A 14288-nucleotide genomic window follows, 5' to 3' on the forward strand; every position below is an offset into this window, starting at 1 on the left:
AAAAGTTTTAAACAACTGTATTCCTTAGAAAATTCGTGAGCGTTAAAAATCTTTATTTCAGTGACCTGAAAATAATCCTACCAACCTGATAAAATGGCTCGCTCCACATTTTATTTAGATCTGGAGGGTGCTTACTGTCCACGCTGGCTGTAGAGCAGTATGCCAGCGATCTCCACTCAGTGAGGTGGTTATAGCAGTCCAGGGAAGCTAGTTCCCAAAAATCCTTTTCTGCTTCCGTGGGCTCACCATCCAACCAGTCTTGCTTATTGAGAGCCTGGCAAAGAAAAGTTAGGATTATTTTACAAAGTTGGAAGTAATACAAATGACAAAGTGGGGAAAAGGAGGTACATAACATTCATGCCAGGGACAATCATTTTCATATTTGTGATAAAGGTGAGAGAAGAGAGAAAATATTCAGAGTAACGCTGAAAGGAAGAAAGGAAACTTTAGGTATCAACTGAATGTAAGAGTCCTAACTGGAAGGAAGCCATTCCTGTGAGAAACTTACCAGTGAAGCCAACCAATCAGACTGAGATGTAAAGTGACCATGATTACATTCAAGTCAAGACTGTGGGTTACTGACTCTTTAGCAAGTTCTTGCAATGACAATTAGAACAGAGGACATCTGTAGAACTGAGAAGGTATAAAATCCAGGTGCCCACTCGAGTTTCCAACCACCAACCCGGATTTGTACCACTTGCTGGGCAGTTATCTGCCCTGGGAGACCCTGGCACCACAAAACACAGTAAGTCCAATACTTAACTTACAGTCATCTTCCCAAAACCAGTTTTTCTTTACTTCTCTACAGACTGTTTACTTACTGAAGGAAAACAATCGAACTCAAATAGAAATTACGAATAGTAACAGCAGATACAGAAATAACACCTCACAGTTTTCTTGTACTTGAATATTTATGAAATGCTTTTTCTTTAATTCAAAGATATTTTCTTAAAAAGAGTAAGAGATACAACAATAATTATTTCACATTTGGTTATTATGAAACTGGTCTCTGTTATTAACCTTGTGATAAAATCTCAGGAATGAATATAAAACTGAAGTATTAAAAAGCTCTAAATTCTAAAGCTAACAGTTTGTTCCCCAGAGAACAAAAATGTTTAAGTGACTGATATACCTGCTAGAGATCAATTTTACCTCATTATACTGCTTAGCGGCTTCAGAATAATCATTTCTGGCTTCTGCTAATAACGCATCCTTAGTAACTTGCTTTGTTCCTATTTCGTTGCTAAAAATACCACGGAGGACGTCATACTCTCCAATTGATCTATACAATCTATAAAACAAGTGAAAAAGAAAGCTCCAAATCAATGAAAGCCCCAATACTTTACAATTATTTATTTTAATGAAATGATATTAAATCAAGATGTCTCACAGTATATTAACTAAGAACATGAAAAATGTTACTTTATACATAAAACTTAAAAAATTTCAGGGCTTTGAACCGGTTCTTCCTGGTTCAATCATGGCCAAGGAAGTGGTACTGGAACAGACTCAGATTTTTAAAATTTGGGTGAACCAGAACTATAACCAGAACGGGAAAAATTATGGGTCAATGCCCTACTAGAAACTTAATTTCCCTCTTAGAAAACAAGGGTAGTATATGCGTTGTGTAGCAACCAAAACTCTAGCCCGCTGGATTTTGCACAGAGTTGAAAACAGCAGTGCCCTGCCCAAAGTGGTGGCCGACTGCACAACTCTGTATATGTGTCACTCTCCTCAGTTCTGGCAATAATACACTCTTCCCGCATCAGGCTCCTGAAAGGGCTCGCTGCACCTCTCCTAAGTCTCCATTCCAGGCCTTCAATCTGTAATTTTTCCCATTCCAGTTGTGGTTCTGGGTCACCCAAATTTTAGAAATTAAGCTCTATTCTGATTTCGCTTTGTTGGCCATGACTGAACCAGTTCGAAGCCCTGAAGAAGTTTGACGTTAGCATTAGTTCTACTAACGTGTATTTAAAGTGAAATCTGAAAATGTCATAGGTTCACACGTATAAAATGTTTCATTAAATAAGCTTATGTACTAATTCATTAACACTCTACTTATCTCTAAGTGATCCATTGGGAATCCTTGTCTATTCCTAGAATTTGTAATTTAGCCAGAAACCCAGAACCAAGTAAAAAGTAATCCTGACCCTATTCATACCGCATTTTAACCCATGTTCCATGGACCATCTCTATTCTATTGACGAGTAACTTTCTCACAGCCTTCATATCTGCTACAGCATTCATTCACCTCCTCATCTTAACTGTTGTCTCACAGCCTTCGTATCTGCTACAGCATTCATTCACCTCCTCATCTTAACTGTTGTCTCACAGCCTTCGTATCTGCTACAGCATTCATTCACCTCCTCATCTTAACTGTTGTCTCACAGCCTTCGTATCTGCTACAGCATTCATTCACCTCCTCATCTTAACTGTTGTCTCACAGCCTTCGTATCTGCTACAGAATTCATTCACCTCCTCATCTTAACTGTTGTCTCACAGCCTTCGTATCTGCTACAGCATTCATTCACCTCCTCATCTTAACTGTTGTCTCACAGCCTTCGTATCTGCTACAGAATTCATTCACCTCCTCATCTTAACTGTTGTCTCACAGCCTTCGTATCTGCTACAGCATTCATTCACCTCATCTTAACTGTTGTCTCACAGCCTTCGTATCTGCTACAGCATTCATTCACCTCCTCATCTTAACTGTTGTCTCACAGCCTTCGTATCTGCTACAGCATTCATTCACCTCCTCATCTTAACTGTTGTCTCACAGCCTTCGTATCTGCTACAGAATTCATTCACCTCCTCATCTTAACTGTTGTCTCACAGCCTTCGTATCTGCTACAGAATTCATTCACCTCCTCATCTTAACTGTTGTCTCACAGCCTTCGTATCTGCTACAGAATTCATTCACCTCCTCATCTTAACTGTTGTCTCACAGCCTTCGTATCTGCTACAGAATTCATTCACCTCCTCATCTTAACTGTTGTCTCACAGCCTTCGTATCTGCTACAGCATTCATTCACCTCCTCATCTTAACTGTTGTCTCACAGCCTTCGTATCTGCTACAGCATTCATTCACCTCCTCATCTTAACTGTTGTCTCACAGCCTTCGTATCTGCTACAGAATTCATTCACCTCCTCATCTTAACTGTTGTCTCACAGCCTTCGTATCTGCTACAGCATTCATTCACCTCCTCATCTTAACTGTTGTCTCACAGCCTTCGTATCTGCTACAGGATTCATTCACCTCCTCATCTTAACTGTTGTCTCACAGCCTTCGTATCTGCTACAGGATTCATTCACCTCCTCATCTTAACTGTTGTCTCACAGCCTTCGTATCTGCTACAGGATTCATTCACCTCCTCATCTTAACTGTTGTCTCACAGCCTTCGTATCTGCTACAGAATTCATTCACCTCCTCATCTTAACTGTTGTCTCACAGCCTTCGTATCTGCTACAGCATTCATTCACCTCCTCATCTTAACTGTTGTCTCACAGCCTTCGTATCTGCTACAGCATTCATTCACCTCCTCATCTTAACTGTTGTCTCACAGCCTTCGTATCTGCTACAGCATTCATTTACCTCCTCATCTTAACTGTTGTCTCACAGCCTTCGTATCTGCTACAGCATTCATTCACCTCCTCATCTTAACTGTTGTCTCACAGCCTTCGTATCTGCTACAGCATTCATTCACCTCCTCATCTTAACTGTTGTCTCACAGCCTTCGTATCTGCTACAGAATTCATTCACCTCCTCATCTTAACTGTTGTCTCACAGCCTTCGTATCTGCTACAGAATTCATTCACCTCCTCATCTTAACTGTTGTCTCACAGCCTTCGTATCTGCTACAGCATTCATTCACCTCCTCATCTTAACTGTTGTCTCACAGCCTTCGTATCTGCTACAGCATTCATTCACCTCCTCATCTTAACTGTTGTCTCACAGCCTTCGTATCTGCTACAGCATTCATTCACCTCCTCATCTTAACTGTTGTCTCACAGCCTTCGTATCTGCTACAGCATTCATTCACCTCCTCATCTTAACTGTTGTCTCACAGCCTTCGTATCTGCTACAGCATTCATTCACCTCCTCATCTTAACTGTTGTCTCACAGCCTTCGTATCTGCTACAGCATTCATTCACCTCCTCATCTTAACTGTTGTCTCGTGGCCTTCATATCTGCTACAGAATTCATTCACCTCCTCATCTTAACTGTTGTCTCACAGCCTTCGTATCTGCTACAGCATTCATTCACCTCCTCATCTTAACTGTTGTCTCACAGCCTTCGTATCTACTACAGAATTCATTCACCTCCTCATCTTAACTGTTGTCTCACAGCCTTCGTATCTGCTACAGAATTCATTCACCTCCCCATCTTAACTGTTGTCTCGTGGCCTTCATATCTGCTACAGCATTCATTCACCTCCTCATCTTAACTCTTGTCTCACAGCCTTCATATCTACTACAGAATTCATTCACCTCCTCATCTTAACTGTTGTCTCACAGCCTTCGTAACTGCTACAGCATTCATTCACCTCCTCATCTTAACAAAAGCTTTGCTTGGTCCTGTTGTTACCAGAATAAGGTTCTTGCCTCTCGCTGGTCGAGAATGAGCAGGTAAGGCACATAGTTTTCCACACCAGCTAAGTTTTACTGAAGAGGCTTGCGAGCGGGCCCGAGAAGGGCCTAGAGCAACACTGACCCTCATCCCACAGAACAAAAGACGGCCCAGAGTTTTTAAATGTTCTTGGGCAGGAAAAGATTCATGTTTATTCATAGACACACAGGCAGGGATATGTAAACTGAGGTGCACACGCAGCAGCTTTCCAAGATGGCTCCTGTCCCAGAGACCTCTGGGATTCGTAGCAGGACTTATTACAGGGTGTCGCGCCTGCGCAGTCTCCCGCCAGGTTCGATTCCCTGGCTGGGGCTGTAGCCCCTCACTGCCCCTGGTGGAAAGTCACACAGTGGTCACAGGTGGATGTTCTGCACATGTCCCTGGGCCTGATCTTCTCCAACTGCTTCTGAAAGGCAACTTTAAAGAAGTTTGTGGGCTATTTTTAGATACCCTGCCCTATTGTTCTGGGAAATGGCTTTGCTTCTGTGCCTTGGTCCACTTCTTGTTACTTTGTTTGTAGATTTTGGAGCCCCTCTGTTCTTTGTCTTAATAAGTCTCTAGGTTCCACACTCAACCCCCTATTAAAAAAATACCTCCCTTATAATATAGCCTATTTTACTTGCTTCTCCTCTAACCACTCTACTCTCTTTGCTATTTCTCAAACAGGCACCCTCTGATTACGGGGCCTTTGCTCCCTGTCTTACTGTCAACCAAGCTTCCCCTTTAAGACATTCTCAAGTACTGAGGGCTGTGGGGACCATGATCTTGGGGAACATCTAGCTTAACTGGCATAACACAGTTTATAAAGAAAAACGTTCTACATTCTACTTCGGTGATTAGCGTGGCCATCTGGGATACTCTACTGGTCTCACCCCTTCGGAAGCAGGGGAGTGTGAAGAAAACTGAAGACACAAGGGAAAGATTAGTCCAAAGGACTAATGGACCACATCTACCATGGCCTCCACCAGGCTGAGTCCAGTACAACTAGATGGGGCCCGGCTACCACTAACTGCTCTAACAGGGATCACAATACAGGGTCCTGGACAGAGCTGGAGAAAAATGCAGAGCAAAATTTTAACTCAAAAAGAAAGACCAGACTTGTTGGCTTGACAGAGACTGGAGAAACCCTGAGTGTATGGCCCCTGGACACCCTTTCAGCTCAGTAATGAAGTCACTCCTGAGGTTCACCCTTCAGTCAAAGATTAGGCAACCCCATAAAACAAAATGAGATTAAAGGGGCACACCAGCCCAACGGTAAGGGCTAGAAGGCAGGAGGGAACAGGAAAGCTGGTAATAGGGAACCCAAGGTTGAGAAGGGAGAGTGTTGACATGTCGTGGGGTTGTTAACCAATGTCATACAACAATGTGTGTACTAACTGTTTGATGAGAAACCAGTTTACTCTATAAACCTTCATCTAAAGTTCAATTAAAAAAAAAAAAAGAGTGATATTCCCAAATAGGTGTTCAACAGGTGCTTGTTCCCATCCCTCTGGAAATTTCTTTCCCATTTTTCAAGTCTCAATGCAAACATCATCTCTTCAGTAAAAAAGAACACTACATTGGCCAGCTTGCCAATGACTGCTTCTGCTTGGCCCTTCCACAGTCTGGCTCCCTTTCCATGGACTAAATCTCACATATTTACATGAAAAGAGCCCCCTGCCCCAGGTTCTCTCCTAGAGCCTACTGACTACAAATTTAGATAAAAATTTCAGAGCAGTGGCCCTCTTATTGCCCTGATCACAGAACATGGAGGGGATCAAATTAGAGGCAGAGGTGGTTATAAGACAGGGAACAAAGGCCCTGAGATTGGAGGGTGCCTGTTTGAGAAATAGTAAAGAGACTGGTGTGGTCAGAGGAGAAGCAAGTAAAAGAGAAATAGACTATACTATCAGGAAGGTAACAGCGGGTTGAGTGTGGAACCTAGAGACTTAGTAAGAGAGAGAACAGAGGGGCCCCCAAATCTGCAAAGTCATAAGAAATGGACCAGGGCACGGAAACAAAGCCATTCCCCTCAACAATGGGGCAGGGTATCTAAAAATAGTCCGCAAACTTCTTTAAAGTTGCCTTTCAGAAGCAGCTGGAGAAAACTAGGCCCAGGGACATGCAGAGAACAACCACCTGTGACCGCTGTGTGACTTTCCACCGGGGCAGTGAGGGGCTATAGCCCCAGCAAAGGAATCGAACCCTGGGAGCAGGAGACTGTGCAGGTGCAACACCCCATAATAACTCCTGCTATGAATCCCAGAGGTCTCTGGGACAGGAGCCATCTTGGAAAACTGCTGCGTGTGCACCTTAGTTAACATATCCCCGCCTGTGTCTATGAATAAACATGAATCTTTTCCTGCCTAAGAACTTTTAAAAACTCAGGCCCATCTTTTGTTTTCTGAGATGAGGGTAAGCGTTGATCTAGGCCCTCCTCGTCTCCACTTGAAAGCCTCTTCAATAAAGCTTTGCTGGTGTGGAAAACTACGTGCCTTAGCTGCTCATTGTCGACCAGTGGGAGGCAAGAACGTTACACCGGTAACAGGGAGAAGGGGTGACATAATAATAGCTCCCAACCGGAGAGTCAAGGAGGAGAGGAGAGCTATAGACACTGTCCATGTACTCTGAAAAGGTATCACCCTACATACCCCCTACCCTACACTTGCCCAAGGTCTCTGGATCATGTACACTGTAACTGACGGTCAAAACGACGGCAGACTAAATTACATTCACAATACTCTATTTGCAGGGAATACAAAAGTATTACATTAAAATAGTATGAGGAAGTATTTAATAAAGTTAGAAAACTTTAGAAGAAAAATTTAGGCCCTTAAATGTTGTGTGTTCCATTTGCCCAGTAAATACAACTCATATGGTCTCTCACTCCCTGAAAGTGTTAGATACACTAGGTGTTACCGTTCACCTAGATATAAGTCACTAAGACATGCTCTCTGAACTGCCTGGCATTGACCTGCGCCTCTGACCACCCCCTACTTCCTGCTACGGCTAGTTCCGTACACAGGTGGATGCACTTTCTCCTCAAAGGTTAGTTTTGTGAGTCTGAGGTAAGCCTCTGGCCTACAGCCTTAAACACGCAGTGTTAAGACAGAAAGATGGGAAAGACTATAAAAGTGACAGATGCAAGGACTCCCACCCTTATATTTACTATCTTCCCTCCTAGAAACTAAAGATTTAAAAAAACAGCACTATAAAATAGAGGTTCAAATTAAATTTCAACCTTTATCAAAAATCCTGTGTCAGAATTAAGTACCGGCTTTCATATGATTAAAACCACAGATAAAGGAAAAATCAGACACAATGTTAAATGGCGTAACTACAAAATACAATTTCTTTTTCCTAAATAAACAAATAAGACTAATGAGATTATTTCTAAAATTTCTAGTCTCATTAAAAATAACAAACAATCCTCTATTCAGTTTAGCAAAACAGCAAAAATATATAAAATGTCAAGGACTCTAAGTTACAGCCACACTTAAGAGGAAACTAGACTTGAGTCCAAAAGATCATATACCGAAGGAAAACAAGGTTAATTAATGTTCTTTTCCTTGAGCAAGATGTTCCTTGTCATGACGCTCCTTGATTCATGGAATCGAACTCAGCCTGAAAGATTTGTTCAAGAAATATTACTATCAACTTTACTGCTGTCAGAATGAAGCCAAGATTTTTCTATATTAAAACCAAATCAAGACCGTTACAGTTGAGTCGATTCTGACTTATGGCGACCCTACGTGTTACAGAGTAGAACTGCTCCGTAGGGTTTTCTTGGCTGCAATCTTTACAGAAGCACATCGCCAGGCCTTTCTTCTACGATGCTGCTGGGTAAGTATGAACTACCAACCTTTAAGTTAGTAGTCAAGCACAAACCACTTTTATCACATGGGTCAAATTCGTGGTTATCTATCAGAGTGCTGTAATCCAGGGCTTACTTTGCGAGCTCAATCCATCTGAGGACTTCAAGAGAGGGGCGGGGCACTCCCCGGGCCCGTTTGGAGCGAGGTTCTGGGGGCTCCAGGTGGAGCAGAGCCTCCTCCAGTAGCAGGATGCCGACAGGCTGCTGCAGGCTGGCCAGGCAGCCAGCACTCACCAAAGCCGGGTCAAGGCCGAGCAAGTCTGGGCGTTGGCAACTCATTTCCTGGGAAACCACAAACACGTGCAGTTATTCAGCCTGTGGCACTTGGACCGTATCTTCACAAATGAATAATTTATTTTACTAAACATAAAAGCAAGTTTTGACGTAAGTAGCAGTTTCTTCTATGTAATTCTATTAACAAATTTTCCTCAACATTTAATTTGTTCAAAGGAGGAAATGACCTTATTTTTACACTTCCACACCAGGGATTAACTGAAAGTAAGAAAACCACTACAAAATACGAAGATTTCTATATATGCAAACAATTGCCATTTCCAGGAATACTTATCCAATTAATTGACGTGAAAAGCAGCTGAAACACAACATATCCAGTCATCAAAAAAGTGGGTACACTCATCTCCCTGTTATTCTATGCAGCCTCTATTTTCTATTGCCCGTCCATCCCCAGGGCCTAGCTTATTTAATAATATTTGAATACAGCATTTCAGGAATTATTATGCTGACCTTTACTTTGTAACTCTCAATTTGAAAGTCATATACACAATACGTTAATGAAAAACAAACCTCAAAACAATATCCAAAATAAAATGCACGCTATGACAGCATTTTCATTAAAGCAGGCCTGCACGTGTCTGTGCATCAGAAGAAAGGTTCTCTTCACACCTAACACCAGCCTCTCCCCTCCCCAAGCAGCTATACCACATACTGATATGTTAACAACCAAGCCAAGGAAAGTTCTAATTAGGATTAATGGAAAGATATAAACTCCACAAAGCAAATAAAAGAAAAACAAAATGTTAGCTACCCTTCCAAATCCAAAGCAAACCCATTGCCGTTGAGTTGATTTTAGTCATAGTGACCTTACAGGACAGAGTAGAACTGCCCCATAGAGTTTCCAAGGCTGTAATTTTTACAGAAGCAGACTGTCGTATCTTTCCACCACAGAGAATTAGGTGGGTTTGAACTTCCGACCTTTTGGTTAGCAACTAGAATGCTTAACCACTGCACCACCCTGAGAAGGAACTAATATTACAGAAGAAAAAAGCAAAATAAATTCTTCTTCAATTAGTAACACAGCAAAGCTACCCTAGTCATCAAATTTTGAGGTAATACCATCCTAATTTGGAGAGGGATGCCAAGTATGAAATACAGAATTTAAAAAATAAATACATTCTTAATTTTCTAGTAACCTACCCATTCTATAGGGTTACTTTCAGTCGGAATTGAATTGACAGCAGTGGGTTTTTTTGTTTTGTTTTACCCATCCTGTAAATATTTATCAAGTGCCTTCTAGGTTTCAGACACTTTGGAAGCACAGTGTTATCCTTGGTTTCATGGAGCTTAAAATTCATTCATCCTTTTGCCCAACAGAAGTCTTTCATGAATGGGGTTTTGATGAGAAAGTTACTACTGTTAGGATATATAGGGTGGCTATGAGTCAGAATCCACTAGATGGCCAACGGGTTTGACTTTTTTTTTTGGTTAGGATATATGCAGTTATGTGTTTGTAATTTAAATGAGTGATTTAAGTCTATTTTCAAGATTATCTTCATAATCCTGTTTACAGAACCATTTTTACTTTATAAAGCTTATTACGCAAAGCAAAAGTTAAACTTTAGTCATATGATTTCACTTTTTACAAATTCCAAATGGAGAAAAAGTAATGAAGCCTAATTTTTAAACTGCTGAACGTTTATTGGAATTCATGACAATATTGTTTAAGATTCTATCTCACTCTATTAGGTCTTAAGCTCCTGAAGGGCAGAGGCCATGCCTTCATTTCATATATTCCGTGGTTTTTATTAACAGGACACTACACACAGACATCCCTCAACAACTGTTTTTGTAAAGAAAATAATAATTTTATACAGAGTTGAAACAAAACCACGTATAGTATAAATGTAGGGCACCAAATTCACATTTGTTGGCCCATCAGACCACATCGCAAGAACAGGTTGTAGACTGTACCCCTCTGCGAAGGAGACAGGACATCCTAGTGGGCAGGGGCCTTAAAGAAACAGTCATTTGGCCTTCTAGAACAAAAAGCTCTGTCAACCATACACAAAAACTAATTCAAAATGGATCAAGGACCTAAATCTTAAATTTAAAACCATAAAGTGCTTGCAAGAAAATATAGGAGCAAAGCTTTGGACCTAACCTTGTTTAACAACAGATTATCAAACACAACAATGAATGCACAAGGAACAGAACACAAAATAGCTGGTACCTTACAGAAGTTAAAAATACTTACATTCATCAAAAGACTATCAAGAGTAAAGAGACAACCTACAGACTGGGAGAAAATCTTTGGGAATGATGTAATCACTAAGATCTAACACCAGAATATATAGAAAGCATCTACAACTTAACAAAAGGCAAATAACTCAATAAAAAACTGGGCAAACACTGAAAACACAAATAAAATATTATTAAAAAGAACTGGGCAAAAGACATGAACATGCACTTCACCAGGGGATATTCAAATGGCCAAGAGACACATGAAAAGACACTCAACATCATTAGCCATCAGAGAAATGCAAATCAAAACCACAATGAGACACCATTTCATTCCTACTAGGATTGCTAAGATTAAAAAAAAAAAAAAACAGAAAATAACAAGCATTGGAGGGAACCCTCATCCATTGCTGGTGGGAATGCAAAATGGTACAGCCATTGGGGAAAACAGTCTGGCGGTTTCTCAAAAAACTAGAGGTGGAGCTGCCATATCATCAACCCAGCAGTTCCACTCCCAGGTATAAACCATATTTTTACACAGATAATATGCATCTTCTACATTTGGTTGCCAACCTCGCCCTCACCCTGGGAGATATTTTCGTAAAAGTGCACTATGCTAGTTTTTTTTTTTACAGCAACACGTAAAAAAAAATGGCATAATGACACTTATGAAAATACCTGGGGGGAGCAGGGTAAGGGCACAGCTGGCAGACAAACGTAGAACGTGTGTTATTTGCATAAAAATACAGTACCCTAGAGATCTAATAGAGACGTACACACATCTAAGTTCACTGCAGCTTATTCATCACAATAGCAAAAGGATGGAAACAACCTAAGTTCTCATCAGTGAATGGATAAGTAAAGTGTGCTGCATACATAAAATGGAATACTACTCAGAGATAAAGAAAATGAGTTCCCAAACATCCTGGAACATAAATGCCCCATAGGGTTTCCAAGGAGCAGCTAGTAGATTCAAACTGCCAACCTTTTGGTTAGTAGCTGAGCTCTTAACCACTGCGCTACCATAACTCTGTACATATAGGTATATGCATGTGGATATGCATGTATGTGACTGTATGCATATGTATAGTAAAGCACATAGGGCACGGTTATGGATACTTCTTAGACATAACCAAATACATTGGTGTTCTGGGTTTAAAGGATCCAAACCACAGTCTTATAAGACATCTCAGTCAACTGGCAGAATACAGTCCATAAAGACAATGATCTGCATCCTGGTTTGGTGAGTGGTATCTGGGGTCTTAAAAGCTTGCACGAAGCCATCTAAGATACAACAATTGCTCTCTACTTGTTCAGAGGAAAAGAGAAAGAAGGAAACCAAAGACTAAAAGAAGAAATTACTGTATTTTTATGCAAATAACATGTACTGTCTATGTTTGTTTGCCAACCATGCCCTCACCCCTCGAGGTATTTTTGTTAAGTGTGCTATGCTAATTTTATACCAATATGTTAAAAAAAAAACATTGGCATAGTGGCTTTTATGTTGGCAAACACAGAAGGTGTGTATTATTTGTATAAAAATACTGTAGTCTACAAAACCAATAGTCTACATGAACCAAGGCCTCATCTACCTGAGACCAGAAGAGCTAGATGGTGCCTGGCTACCACTACCAACCATTCTAATCAGGGCCACAATAGATGGACCCTGATAGAATGGGAGAAAAATGTGGAACAAGACCTCAAATTCTTAAAAAAAAAAAAGAGAGACTTAATTGGACCAGTCAGGACTGGAGGACTCCCTAAGACCACTGTCCTGAGATAGTCTTTAAACCTTGAACTGAAACTAGCCCCCGAGGTCACCTGTTAGCTAAATAAAAGACTGGCTACAAAATAAATAATACTACCCTGAGTACTGGGCTCCTTTAAAAAATCATCTGTATGAGATCAAATGGTCAACAATTACTTTAAAACAAAGATGAGCATATAATGGGGCAGGGAATCTAGATTAATGGAAATGGAACAACCAGAAGAGAAATAATGAGAACGTTCACTCAATTGTGACAAATATGACCAGTGTCACTGAACAATTTGTGTAGAAATGTTGAATGTGAATTTAATCCGCTATGTAAATCTTCACTGAGAACACAGTAAAATATTATTTAAAAAAAAATTAGAAGGACTGTAAATGCTATGTGGGATGCAGCAGGAAGCCACGGAAAGAGGAAAACATAGTAGCTTCATACGTGAGCCCCAAGTAGACAGTCCTAACAGCAGTGCTGCAAATGCAGGCACTGGTCTGCACTTGTGATGCCCTTTCCAGGGTCACTGCCAACTGGCAAGGCCCAGGGAGAGCCGCAGAGGGGGAGAAGGTATGTGTTTACTTAACAACGGTTAGTGGTCCTTCGAAACAACAATGGAAAAATACAGGGACAATACCAGGAAGTAAGATTTTAAAAATCACTTCAGAATACAATGTAAAGAGAAACTTTTTCTGAAATATTGGCTGGTGCAATAATTCTTCAAACCTTTTTTTCTCTTAATGTGGACAGGAAAAAATCAATAAAGGAAATGTATTTATAAATTACAGGAGTCCTGGGGTGATATAAATGGTTAATGTGCTCAGTTGCTAACTGAAAGATTGGCAGTTCGAATCTACCCATAGACACTTTGGAAGAAAGACCTGGAGATCTACTTCCAGAAAATCAGCCACTGAAAACCCGAGAGCACAGTTCTTCTCTGATACACATGGGGCACCATGAGTTGGAGTCTACTTGATAGCGACTGGTTTGTTTTTTTTAATTTATAAATTATTAGACAATAAGAATAGAGGCAATATATACAGAGACTTTCTTATATTTTCATGCTATACCAAAAAGAATAAAACAGGAAAACTACTTCATCTCAAGGAATTACTACCAAATTCATGTATAAATCAATGTTACAAATAAATAGTACTAAAGAATATGATTTTGTAATTATGTCAAGGAGATAACTAGTTATAAAAGTGATAAAAGAATCAAAAAGATTTTTTAAGGAAGGTCTAACAATTCATGATTTAATGGCCAAGAAAGTATTTCTTTCAGAAAAAAATTCACCTTCCAGGAATTACGTTTAACTGAAAGTAGACCTACATGAAGTATCTCTGCCCAGAATGCCACTCCTCAGGAAGGACTCCCCACCCACCCCAGATGGTGGGACACACCCACTGGGATCCAGGCCATCTCCGTCCTGCCAAAGCACCAGCCTGTTATCTTTGTGCTATTCTGCAGGTACTGCACACTTACTGTTACCAGAGGTTATGCTCTGTATTTATCTGTCTGATTATTACCAGCCACCCAGTAGACTGTAAGCTGTATGAGGGCAGGGACTTCA

The 14288-nt window shown here is 40.6% G+C and overlaps 1 protein-coding gene across 3 annotated transcripts in view; it reads right to left on the bottom strand.

Moving 5' to 3' along the window:
* PRKDC (protein kinase, DNA-activated, catalytic subunit) overlaps positions 1-14288 on the bottom strand; it is a 321194-nt gene that overhangs the window by 105074 nt on the left and 201832 nt on the right. For all 3 annotated transcript variants that reach the window (XR_007513335.1, XM_049854457.1, XM_049854458.1), the window contains exons 63-65: positions 8557-8762; positions 1153-1291; positions 86-274 (exon numbers count right to left, since the gene is read on the bottom strand). Coding sequence is in view for 2 of the 3 variants with exons in the window: in XM_049854457.1 (XP_049710414.1) it covers positions 86-274; positions 1153-1291; positions 8557-8762 (534 nt within the window). In the remaining variant the exon portion in view is untranslated. The remainder of the gene's footprint in view (positions 1-85; positions 275-1152; positions 1292-8556; positions 8763-14288) is intronic.

The sequence above is a fragment of the Elephas maximus genome, chromosome 15 (genome assembly GCF_024166365.1).
Source record: "Elephas maximus indicus isolate mEleMax1 chromosome 15, mEleMax1 primary haplotype, whole genome shotgun sequence".
NCBI lineage: Eukaryota > Metazoa > Chordata > Mammalia > Proboscidea > Elephantidae > Elephas > Elephas maximus.